General features: G+C 48.5%; 1 protein-coding gene across 1 annotated transcript in view; it reads right to left on the reverse strand.

The window, feature by feature from the left end:
• Nucleotides 1-12664, reverse strand: part of LOC147419980 (uncharacterized) — a 110192-nt gene that overhangs the window by 65770 nt on the left and 31758 nt on the right. Inside the window, exon 3 of the mRNA XM_086504113.1 lies at nt 7712-7852. Within this exon, the coding sequence (XP_086360239.1) occupies nt 7712-7852 (141 nt within the window). The remainder of the gene's footprint in view (nt 1-7711; nt 7853-12664) is intronic.

Here is a 12664-nt window from a genome sequence, read left to right on the forward strand (position 1 = left end):
CAACCATCACTGCAGAGCTCGGCCCACACTTATTCGACCACTACCGGCACTCTCATCGCTCGAGCACTGAAGCTACAGAGATCCAAACGGCCACGATTGCAGAGAGGGTCTACACAGCATCGACGGAGACTACAGTAGAGGATTCGAGCCATACTCTCTCGACATCCAGAGTGCAGATGAGGATGGATTCTAGTAGTAGTAGTATTTTTGTTCTGTCTTTTTGTACCCAGACATGGTATCAGATTGTAACAGTTTGGTCCTACATGTCATTTTGGCCTTTTGAAGACTTTTGAAGACGTTAATATAATATTTCATCTCTCTCTCTCTCTCTCTCTCTCTCTCTCTCTCTCTCTCTCTCTCTCTCTCTCTCTCTCAATTCGCAGTCACTTACAGAGATTGGGGTTTCCTTTGATACAGGAATAGTCCATTAGTCTTCTCTCTCTCTCTCTCTCTCTCTCTCTCTCTCTCTCTCTCTCTCTCTCTCTCTCACACGCACGTGCACACTCTCTCTCTCTCTCTCTCTCTCTCTCTCTCTCTCTCTCTCTCTCTCTCTCTCTCTCTCTCATCACGCCATCTCTCTCTCTCTCTTTACCATGCTTTCGTTTAGGGTTTGCTGCTGTATTTTAGGGTTCGCGACCTCTTTTTTTTTTTTTTTTTTTTTTTTGGGGTTGTTGGACAGATCTGCGTTTTAGGGTTTGCTGCATTTTCTGCACTTTAGAAACATCAATCCTCTCTTCTCTCTCTCTCTCTCTCTCTCTCTCTCTCTCTCTCTCTCTCATGTCATCCCCAACCTCACCTATGGCAACAAGCAAACTCAAATATATGCTTCACTCCAAACGAATTTCCATCATTGAATTGGAAATGAAAGCATGGAGAAAAGAGATGGAAGATTGGAGGAACGCGAAGACCGTTTTCCTCCGAGAAAATGAAGAAAAGGAGAAGAGGTGGAAGGACGAGAAGGATCATCTTCTCAACAAGATCGCCACGTTGGAGAATAGCATTTTGGACCTCCACAAAGAAGTGTTGGAAACACGGTCAAAAAATGGGCTTGAAGAGGGGGAATTTCAGCCCTCTTTGAGGGAAGAAATTGACAACATCAATGAGGAGAAGAAGTCATGGGCCGCGGTCATATCCGAAACGCAAAAGAAAGTAGAGGAGGCCGAAAAATGGATTGAGGTTTCCAAGAAGGGGAAAGGTAAGGAAGCTCCTTGTACACCCACTCTTATCAACATGACCCTCGAAGAGGAACAAAGAAGGAGGATGCGGGCTCTACATGTGAGGGTAACCGGCCTCAAGGACATAAACAATGTGGAAAAAGAGGTCACAAGCCTCACATCAATGATGGGGGTGGAGAAGCCTTCACACACAAAGGCATGGAGAGTGGGCAAGAAGAGTGAGGGCCCCGGAGAATCTTCAAAGGAGAGAGCTCTCATACTACGCTTCCCTTCATTGGAAGAGAAGAAGGAATTCTTGAGGAAGAGACCTACTCTCAAGAAGACAGGTATTTTCTTAGGCGATGACCTCACTCTCTCACAACTTGCGCATATGAGAGAAGTAATGCCCGAGATTCAAGCGGCAAGGGAGAAGGGGAAGATGGCCTTTTACAGAGATGGTCGGGTGGTGATTGTAGAGCGGCGCTCTACATGACGGTGCGAGACCTATGGGACCACATTGAGGATGGCGACTTGGAATTGTAATGGGTCTATGAGGTTGGATGTTGGTGACTTTGAGGACAGTTTCAGAGACAAGGACATTGTTTTCTTTTCAGAGACTCACCAGGCCCCTGGCCAACTGTTGCCACATGTGGTGGGATACAAATGGGAGACAGCCCACAGAACAGTCACGAGATCTGAGCATGGGAGTAGAGGTTCAGGAGGAGTAGCGGTGTTGTTTAGGGAGGAGCTACAGCCACTACTACATATTGTACGGAGAGATGATCAGGCTAGATACATGTGGGTGAGGCTGAGAGCTGACACAGGTCGATTTCTATATATTGCTATATGTTACTTCCCCCCCCGTACGTCAGTATATGCTGTATCCAGAGGGCAGTCGCCTTTCTCAATTCTAGATGATGATATATGGGAGTTTTCTAGGGATGGTGATATCATCCTCCTAGGAGACTTCAATGCTCGAACGGGCAACTGTCAGACAGTCTTCTACGACACTTTAGATGAGATGCTTAGAGAGTTGGATGTGGGTGAGCTGGGGTTTGACAGATGCTCACATGACAGAGAGCAGACTGAGTATGGGAGATACCTCACGGAGATGACGACTACACATGGGCTAGCCATTCTTAATGGCTTACAGCGGTTTCCTGGAGCAGCAGGCTTCACATGCTTTCCACACAGACATGGGGCCAATACAGTGGACTATGTTATGACACAGCCGAGCTTTATTCCTTGTATTCAGGATTTCACAGTGGGAGCAGGAGCCAGACCAATGGGCGTAGCAGTGGATCATGCTCTCTTGACACTGTCCGTATCTTTTCAGTTTAGTACAGCCCAGAAATCAGGAGGCAGGTCACACACCCGTTATACATTTACACCAGAGACTGACTCGGTTTATACAGAGGCGATCTGGGATCGTCTATGCACAGTTGCTCCAGGCCTCTCAGTAGAGGAGTGCACTACTTTACTGACTGAGACACTACATGATGCAGCATCAGAGGCATACCCACACACTCAACCGGATCGGAGGCGACATTCTGGGAGCATGCCCCAGAATAGTTGGTATGATGAGGAGTGCAGAGAGATGAGAGCCCAGCTTCAGAGGGATCTTCATTTAGGAGTCATCACCTACAGACAGTCGCGGATTGCTTTCCGACGCCTTGTGCGAAAGAAGAAACGAGCTTACCTGGCCCAGATGGAGCGAGACTTGTATCAGTTGTTCTTGAGTAGAGACTCAGGCGAGGCATGGCGACTCTTCCATGAGCACTCCCCTCCCCCAGTGATTACTTCTCCTGATGTGTGGGGCCAGTATGCGACATCGTCATATACGGTTCCTGGGCAGGATCCCCTTCCAAATCCTACAGAGCCATGTCCACCTACGAGCACCTTCTTTACCACTGAGATGGTAAAGAGAGCCATTGACAGGATGAGGACCAGGAGGGCTTACGATCGTGACGGTCTAGTAGCGGAGCACTTTATACATGCTAGGGATATGCTGATGGAGGTTCTTGCAGTGTTGTTCAATCGTGCCATGTGTGAGGGATTACCTGAGACTTGGAGGTTGTCTACTATTGTGCCTATATTCAAGGCAGGTGATCCTACAGAGCCTGGAAATTACCGCACTATTATGGTTGGACACACACTGGCACGATTGTATGCATCCATTATTGAGCAGCAGTTGAGTAACTGGGCAGAGGGTGAGGGTGTACGGGCAAAGGGACAGGCAGGTTTTAGGAGGGGTTTCTCCACTCTTGACCATATTCTGACACTCAGAGCTATCATTGAGGAGGGCAGGTCACATGGGAGACGGATTTATTGTAGCTTTGTGGATTTCCGCAAAGCATTTGACATGGTACCGAGAGCTCGACTGATGCGCAGACTGCAGGAGATGGGGGTGCCCACAGTGTTGATTTGGGGGATTATGGCTTTATACATATCAGTGATGGGACATGTACGCACCCCAGAGGGGATATCTGACTTAGTTCACTCCACTATCGGGGTGAAACAAGGTTGCCCATTGTCTCCTACTCTATTTGGTATGTATGTTGATGAGGTGTCTGATTACATTGACAGAGAGGGTGATAGAGGTGCCCAGCTGGCAGGGACGTGGATCCCATTGTTGTTATATGCTGATGATATTGTCTTGATCTCTGACTCACCAGAGGGTATGCAGCGACAGTTGGATGCATTACACAGTTTTGCAGAGGATAGTGGATTGTCTGTAAACCTTGGTAAAACCAAGGTCATGGTGTTTAACACCACACCGCAGTGGATCAGGAGATCGGCACCGACCTTCACGTATGGTCAAGAGATTGTGGAGTATACAGATGCATACACTTACCTTGGGATAGTCTTCACTAGGCCGAGGTTTTCTTTGGGGAGAGCAGCAGAGACTAGACTGACCAGAGCTTATGCGGCCTTGGGAGGCTTGGAGAGGATGTGTTCGCAGGTTCAGTTCCATGAACCTCGGACAAAGTTATGGCTCTTTGATACTTTAGTAGCCTCAGCTATGATGTATGGGGTACAGGTATGGGGACCTTCTGTAGGCCAGGATGGTTGGAGACGTATGGAGAGGCCCTTGGTATCTATGATCTCCCGATTGATTAGAGCCAAGGCCTCCGTACCTCACGCGATCATTCGAGCAGAGCTAGCTGCCCCCCCCATGGAGATTGAGGCGCTTACCAGATCAGTGTCCTTTGTGCACAGCCTATGGGATACTACTAGAGACAGATATGCTAGACTGGCCCTTGAGTCTTCCAGACAGTTAGCTCTACAGGGGGACACTTCATGCTGGTATGCACAGATGACTTCATGGTTTCAGACGCATGGCTTCACCATGGACAGGTTGCCCCCTTTCCAGTATTCTCTTCAGGCACCCTCGCTGTCTCTTACACGGGTGGAGATCACTAGACTCATTCGTCAGGACCTGATCCAGCTCGACACCAGGAGGACATGGATAGAGCCGCCTCAAGAGTTGAGCACGAAGATGGCTTTCTATAGAGAGCATCTTCTCCACCTCACAGGAGATGGGTTTGTGATTCGACCCAGCTACATGGACACACATATGTCTCATGGTTTGCGTTGTGCCATTGGTCAGATACGCACATCCTCACATCAGCTCGAGATTGAGACTGGTAGATTCAGAGGGATACCAGCAGACAGCAGGATATGCCGATTATGCCAGAGAGAGCCAGAGACAGAGTTGCACTACATATGTCATTGCACAGTGTTCTATGAGATACGGGGGCGTTTCCACTGCTTATTCAGAGAGGGTTTTGGTCCTCTATCTAGGGTCATGAGTTATGAGGATCAGAGATGTCTTGGACTATATCTACTTGAGTTACACAGGTATAGAGACACTTTACTGGGGAGAGCTAGAGAGAGGCAGTCCCAGAGACACATTACAGATTTCTTTTCACTAGATATGGGACAGCCAGAGGAGCAGCCACCACTGCAGAGCTCGTCCCACACTCATTCGACCACTACTGGCACTCTCATCGACTGAGCATTGGAGCTACAGAGATACAGACGACCGCGACTGAGGAGAGGAGCTACACAGCATCGACGGAGACTACAACAGAAGATTCGAGCCATACTCTCTCGACATCCAGAGTGCAGATGAGGATGGATCCTCACCATTTCTTCCATCTTTGTTTCACACACTGTTACATCCAGTTTACCAGGTACCTATTGTATCAGCTGCTACACCCACGTAGTTTTAGATTGTAGTAGTAGTAGTAGTATTTTGTTCCACTTCTAGTTCTTTTCTAGTTCTTTTGTACCCAGACATGGTATTAGATTCACTATTTTGTAACTGCTTGGTCTCATAGGTCATTTTGGCCTTTTGAAGACGTTAATATAACATTTCATTTCATTTCTCTCTCTCTGAGGCTTGGTACCCTTTTGTATTACGTAATCAAAATTACAGGCCCAAAGGCATTACATCAGCCCGTAGGCAGGTCTGGTAGTGAGAAAACCCCCGAGATATTCAATGATTAAAACCAACCTAGGGACAAACTACCAGCAAAAGATAGATGATACAACAAAAGATAGGAGCAAGGGAGTGAGGGAAGAAAGTGGCACAGAGCTGAAGCTAAAACAAGCCACTCTTACGTCGAGAGGAGGCCAAAAACTCCACCAAAGAATCTCCGATAGCCAACTCCATATCTCCAAGGCCATATACAACAGCGGATCCCAACAGAAGAGACATCGCCACCACAAGAAGACTCTACACCTAAATGCTGAGAGAGAGAGAGTCTCTAGCCATCCCTGGCAATGATCAACAGGGCTATGACATTCCTCAACCTGCAAGCAGAAGCAGTATATGGTGCAAATCTGAAGGCGAGGCAAAACAGCCCAACACACCCACCAAACCAATTCTAAACCTAAATGACCCATCAAACAAGAGAAAACAAAAAAAGAACAAGAAGTAAACAGGCAGAACATACAAGCATACACACGCGCACACCTCAACCACAAGCAGTCATGCAAAACGCACTCACCCCAAGCACATGCAAATCCACAAGCACAAGCATCACACAAAAGAAAGAAGGCGCATACAAGCAAGCAATCAAAACCGAGAGAAACCAGGAGAAACAAAGAAAAATACCTGCGTAAGAACATAAGGAACATAAGGAAACAAACCGTCACAGGTAGCAGAGGTGACATAAGAGGGGAACAGAAATCTGGTGAAGGCGGCCAGCAGACAAGTAGAGCACCTGCGGTCCTCTAAACCTTAAGCAACCACCATAGTTGGAAGTACAGTGGTTGCTTAAGGTGGGGAGCCCTCTCTCTCTCTCTCTCTCTCTCTCTCTCTCTCTCTCTCTCTCTCTCTCTCTCTCTCTCTCTCTCTCTCTCACACACACACATACAACCATGAGAGGAGAGATTTTAACGTCGTAGGAACAATCCCAAGAGACCTCAAAGATCTATGCACTCAAGTCCTGAGGATACCTGAGTCAGCCTGTACTCAAGAGCCGGACAAGCTAAGAGAAATATGTACAAGTCCTCCTGGGATCAAGGTGGCCTTTAGGAGTCATAGAATGAACCATGGTGACAAAGAGAAATGCCCGGTAATCTGATCTTGTAGTACTGACAGGAACGCAGAGCTACCAGCCCACCACCTTTTAAGAAGCGCAACAGCGTTCGTCTGCTACCATAGAAAAACCAGCTGAAGTATCCCACTGGCTGCGTAGAGTGTGAACTATCTCTTGCTCCCTTGAAGTCCTCACAAACTGCCTCTCTTATTGGGAAACGAGTCCTTAGAGTTCCCACAGGCTGGTTTCATTTGCTGAGTTGGTGGCGTGGTCGGTAATTGCCGACCACCATCCTCCTGCAGTCCTTGTTCTAGCATCGTAGCAACCTAGACAACAAGGAACTTCATTTTCCTGCATCTGCCTGTTGCAGCTGTTGGAAGAGCACAATGCAGAGCTGGAAAATCAGGGTTTTTGAGGCTTGACTGCCCCTTGCATCTGCATTTAGTCAGCATGGTGACAATTCAGCTGCAAAAAGGAACGTACTGATAGGATTGCTAAAGGTTGGAATATAGAGATTTAGAACATAGAAAGGAGGCAGGACAACAACACATTCAGTTCTGGTTTGGTTACCAAAGCACCTCCCTTCTAAAGTCTAAAGTGAACGATTTCAAGAGGGATCATTAGGACAGTACACCATTGGATGAACAGTCCTCATACTTCCACTCTTTGTGAGCCAATTGCCCTTCAGAGGGTGGTTGATGGACCATCTCTGGTGTTGGTGTATCTCCTCCTTGTTTGATTTAAAGTAAAGTTGTAATGAGTTGTGTCATAGAGAGATCCACTGCACATGACACTAAGCTTATAATTAAACAACATTAGTCAAAAAAGGGAACTGTGGACCTTTACAACATGACAAAAGCAAACCCTTTCAAAAGCCATATCATGTTTGAAATAAAACTAGCAAGGTTTGCTATGATCAAATACCATGATGAAGCACCTATATCAAGCAAGCACACCTATATCACGTCCAGAAAAAAGACAAGAATGCTGAATCTGAACTTGACGTACTAAATTGCGAGCGTTGCCTCGGGGAAGCTGCCTTTAGCATAGCCATAAAATCCCCATCCTCTGTGCGAGAACCAGACGAGAACATTCGATTCCACTGCCTAGAACCTTTCAAATGAAAAAGGTTTCTCGCCCAAAGCCTCCCTGCATGATACATTCTCAAGTAAAATACCCTATGATCAGAAGCAACATGAGATACATGCAATCAGACAAACAAACAAAGAATCTTCAAATATACACATTACCCATATATGCATGCATGTTGTTGCAAAAGAAGAACAATGCGTCAGTACCATATACTGTTAAATGCTATGAATTTAAACAAAATTCCTTTCTGCAAATAGATTGATGATGCCATCAATCTAAATGAGAAGACGGAACATAAAACGCAACAGTAATTTCAGCCTTGAATGCATAATTTGTGCTGTTAAATTTATAATGTGGAGTGCTACATCACCAAATACAGGAGCAGCGGTGTCTTGCAGCTTGCAAGCATCAAGGGGCAAGTACAAAAACTAACATTGAAAAAATGTGAAGCACGTAGCAAAGACATCTTTGAATGATGAATGAATATCAGCCTAAGAGGCAAATTTCTTAGATCTAAGGAGCTACGTCCTATTCGAGCGACTCCGCCCTGTCTTAGCAAATAACAATTCCCTAATCTGAGACTAGAGAGAACGATCTCTCGGATATGAAGGACTATAGACCTTAGAAGGACTACGTGCTGATGAAACAGCATCACTACAAAAAGTTTCAGCCCGAAATGTTTCGTTTTGAAATGTCAAGTTTCAATACAAAATGTTTCACCCCATGGAAAAGATGAGACCAAATGGCAGACTGAAACGTCAAAATATGAAACTCAAGAAAAATTCATTGCCCAAACAACTCAACTTTGTCAGCAGCAATAAAAATTACGGGGCATCTCAGCCAAGGTTTCATGTGCGGCGTAAATGTTTAAGGAGTTTCATCGTCACTGCACATCTAACCCTATGTGCATGTGGAGAAGCTGTAACTCCTATTTCTAGGGTTTAGGACAACCTAGGAAGTGTTCTAGCACCCTTGTGAGCCTATACGCAGGACATGCATGTCCAGACACTTTAGATTAGTTGCATACCCTCTAATTGCACATGAGCACAGCCAATGTCTGCTAGGTGTAGGCACTAGGGAGTGTTCCCATACAGTTGCATCAGTGCCCACCCTAGGTATTTACGTGCATGTGAAGCAGTCACTGACAGAGCAAGCAAGCCTAGCCGTAGAGGTGGAGTGCCTCCGAGCGACCTCCGTCATCTGCAAGATCATCGGCACCCGACCTAGCAGAGGAAAGGTGCTTGATCTCCTCGAGGCCCACCTTTTAGCAGAGGTGGGCAAGATCCTCGACATTCATCTTCTCGGGCGTGGCTATTACCAAATAGAGTTTGAGACCCCCAAGATGGCGTCCAAGGTCATTGTGATGAGCCCCCTGGCCATCCGAGTAGTTCGAGCTCATTTTCGACAGTGACGCCATGGTTTCAACCCAGCTACCGACGTTCTTGTCGAGAAGGCAGACCATCCCATTTCAGTCTGCTTCCCCGGCTTGAGGAGGGAGTACCTTCCGCTCATGTACAGGATAGGCTCAAAGATTGGGACCGTCCTGGAGATACCTCGCACGGCAACCTCTGTAGTTGCCAAGGCAGCTGGCATTCCCACAATACGTGTTCTGGTTTGGAACACCCACACCCTCTCAAAGGTCATTCTACTACCTCGGGTGAGTGGTAGCTAGCTCCGCCAAAGCGTGGAGTATTCGGGCCTTCCGAATCAGTGCTTCATTTGTCGACAGATGGGCCATCTTGCAAAGGCCTGTCCACGGAGGAGGCCCCAACCTTCACCTCAGGCTCAGCCCCAACCTCCTAGGGCTGGCCAGCAACAGCAGACAGAGTCACAAGGTACTCAGGCAGACTCACACTCCGAGCCTGGGGCTCATGCAGAGGAGGGTTGGCAGCATGTTCGTGGTCGGCGTCGACAGGGGCCACCCCGTCAACCTGGCCCTCCAAGTGGTCGCTAGGCTCCACGTCAGCAGTAGTGGGTTCCCACAAGGAACCGGTTCGACCCTCTTCAGCAGGACGAGGTCCCAACTCCACCCTCCACCTCAGCCTCACCTTCGACATCCCCTCCTCCCCTCGAGTTCTCCTCCCCACCCACCCACCCACCCCCCCCCCCCCCCGGCCGCTCCCACTCCTCCATCCCCCACTAGCCCCCTTGCTTCCGCATCTCCTCCCGTTCCTACCCCGCAGACGATCCATGGGACAGGACCTTCCTCGGCTGCTAGGAGATCTCGGTTTTTCCACGAGTTGCTTGGCGAGAGAGGGACAACCTTTCTTGCGAACCCCCCTTCTGGTGCAGACGTCTCCCTATGCAGCAGTTTCTCGTGGACAGACGAGCTTCGACATTCGTCATAGGTGGGACTTCTTTGCCTACCACTTCACACAGTTTCTCGGCGACCCTTCACCAGACTTTGAGACAGCTTGTTTCAGAGTTCATATATTGTTCCTTGCAGCTAGAGGGATAGAGGCCCTTGACACAGCGGTTGGCTTCTCTTTTCCCTTATGCGGCAGGGACTAGTTTGAGTGGACTTTAGACTCGGTGATGGAGTGGCTACAAGCACAGACCCTCGAGTTCTCTCACCACATGGGAGACCTGGGTGGTACAAACCTGGTACAGACTTTGTGGCCATTAGCCAAGTTCTCAATGACACCTTCAAACTCGGCAGGATGTAGACACATTGTGGTACACTTCTTTGCTGACACGCAAAGCCCACCATGCTATGTATACATACATGAGGACTCTTGGATAGAGGAGGTTTCATTGTGTACGGCACGCTCTTCTTGGGCCTGGGCTAGACATTCTTTGCAATCACGCCTATCTCGGGGACGCTCAAATGCGGATTACTCCCCATCTAAGGCAGCCTCGAAGATAGCACGGTTAGCTATTATTGCAGCATCGATTCTTTCTTGTTCTCCATGAGGATTGTCTCATGGAACGTGCACAGATTAGGTGGACCTAGTTATAGCGCCAATAGGGTCGATTGCATTAGGAGCTTCAGCGATGCCTTGTGGGCGGAGAGATTGGTTTTCTTATGCTCCAAGAGCATCATCTTTGTGAGAGCCGCATTAGATGATGTGGTCAGCTTTTGCGTGGTCGATATGAGACATTTTCGTCAGCTGCATTTGGACCTGGTGGTATCCAAGGAGAAGTATGTATGACTATCGCGACTCTTGGCAGCATGCCATTGGGGATAGAGGTATTATTGTATCTGGCAAGGTTCAATGGATTACTATGCAGGTTCGGGGCTGCCTCTTGGGCTTCCTGGACATCTATGTACCCAATGTGGCAAGTGCATGTGCAGAGTTTTGGTTTCACATTGTAGAGTCTCTGCCGCATGCAAAGTAATGGTGCATTGGGGGTGACTTCAACATGCTGGAGGACCCCTCTGACAAGATTGGAGGTAGCCATGCTACTGTGCATGGGGCTTAGTTGGCAGCCTGGGAGAGGCTATGTATAACTTTGAGGGTTTCAGATGTTTGACAACACTCTGGCTTTCTGAGGCCCCCAGTCAGCTTGGCATTCTCACTCGGACCGCAAAGTGGGAGGAGTGAATCTATCTCGGATAGATCGCTTCTACGCCAGTGACCACATCTGTGACTTTGGTGGGTCAGGTTGCATTTTGGCCGAGACATCTTTCTCGGACCATGCGCCAGTGATCCTCATTGTGACAGATATACAGAGGAGGGGGAGCACGATGCTACGCATCCCTGAGAGGATCTTGTTGGACTCAGAGCTCAGAGAGCGAGTGGTGGCTCTTTGGACAGAGGGCTTGGACACGCAGGACTCTTCTGCTGACAGAGTGGCCTCTGGACTTGCTCCGCTTAGTTGCTTCTTTCTCCAGGAGTCTACGGCTCCCCTCGCTAAAGCGAGGGAGGAAGAGCAGTTAGGCCCTTGGAGATCTTCCATCAGATGGATCTTTACAGAGATGCGCAGAGTTGGTCTGAGCAAGAGATTGGAGGATCGTTTTGCTATGAGCCTGCTTCGCTCTTGGGAGCAACTGCGGAGACGCTTGGAGTAGCACCAACCCACTTGCACGGAGGAGCACTTGAGACAGCCCCTTGTTTGGAACCCTATGGTCAACACTCAGAGAGGCCACTTGGTTGGTAGTAGGCCTCATGTTTCTTGGGGTCCCATGGCAGAGGGTCCAACGTGCACTCTAGGCGACTGGCTTCAGTTCTCAGGTTTGCCAGAGGAGTTACAGAGCATCCAACTGCAGGGCATGAGAGGCGTGCAGAGCATGTGTCAGGAGATCACAGAGGCAGTACCAGCTGAGTGGCTCACACCTCTAGAGACAACAGCTCCCAGATGGATGGGGGACTTCATGCGACTCGAGGTCCTCATCGCAATTCTTGAGCTTGCTTAGAGACTGTACCCTCCATGTTCTTCGAGATGCAGGATGAGGGTCGACTACACAGAGTCTCAGTAGAGGCTCCACAGGTTGCAGAGTGTTGTTTTCAAAGGATCCGAGTAGTGGGAATTTGCGGGAAGACTTGTGTAATCGATCCTAACCGAGCAGCTCTTGAGACGGGCCATTAGAGGCTTTGGGCTTGGGAGAGCCGCCCACTGGCATGAGTGCACTAGGATCTTGGAGAGTGGTTTTGGAGAGACCCTTTCTCTTCAGCCGACCATCCAGGGGTCCCTTTCTTTCAATACACTTTTTGACTAGGACGTCACATACTGGCAACACAAAGAGAGGCTCGTCCTGTTGCAGCCACTTCATTGGAAGGAGGAGGGTCTCACAGCTGAGTTCTTGTCAGCCTTTTGGGCGAGATTGTAGGACGCCAGACAGCCGTAGCGAGTCACTTTGTTCCAGTGGCTAGTTGCACATAGAGCTACAGCAGTGGGAAGTTGGCTAGTACATAGTGGCCTTTCGGC

Source organism: Adiantum capillus-veneris, chromosome 28, assembly GCF_014529385.1.
Source record: "Adiantum capillus-veneris isolate H3 chromosome 28, ASM1452938v2, whole genome shotgun sequence".
In the NCBI taxonomy this organism is placed as follows: Eukaryota; Viridiplantae; Streptophyta; class Polypodiopsida; order Polypodiales; family Pteridaceae; genus Adiantum; species Adiantum capillus-veneris.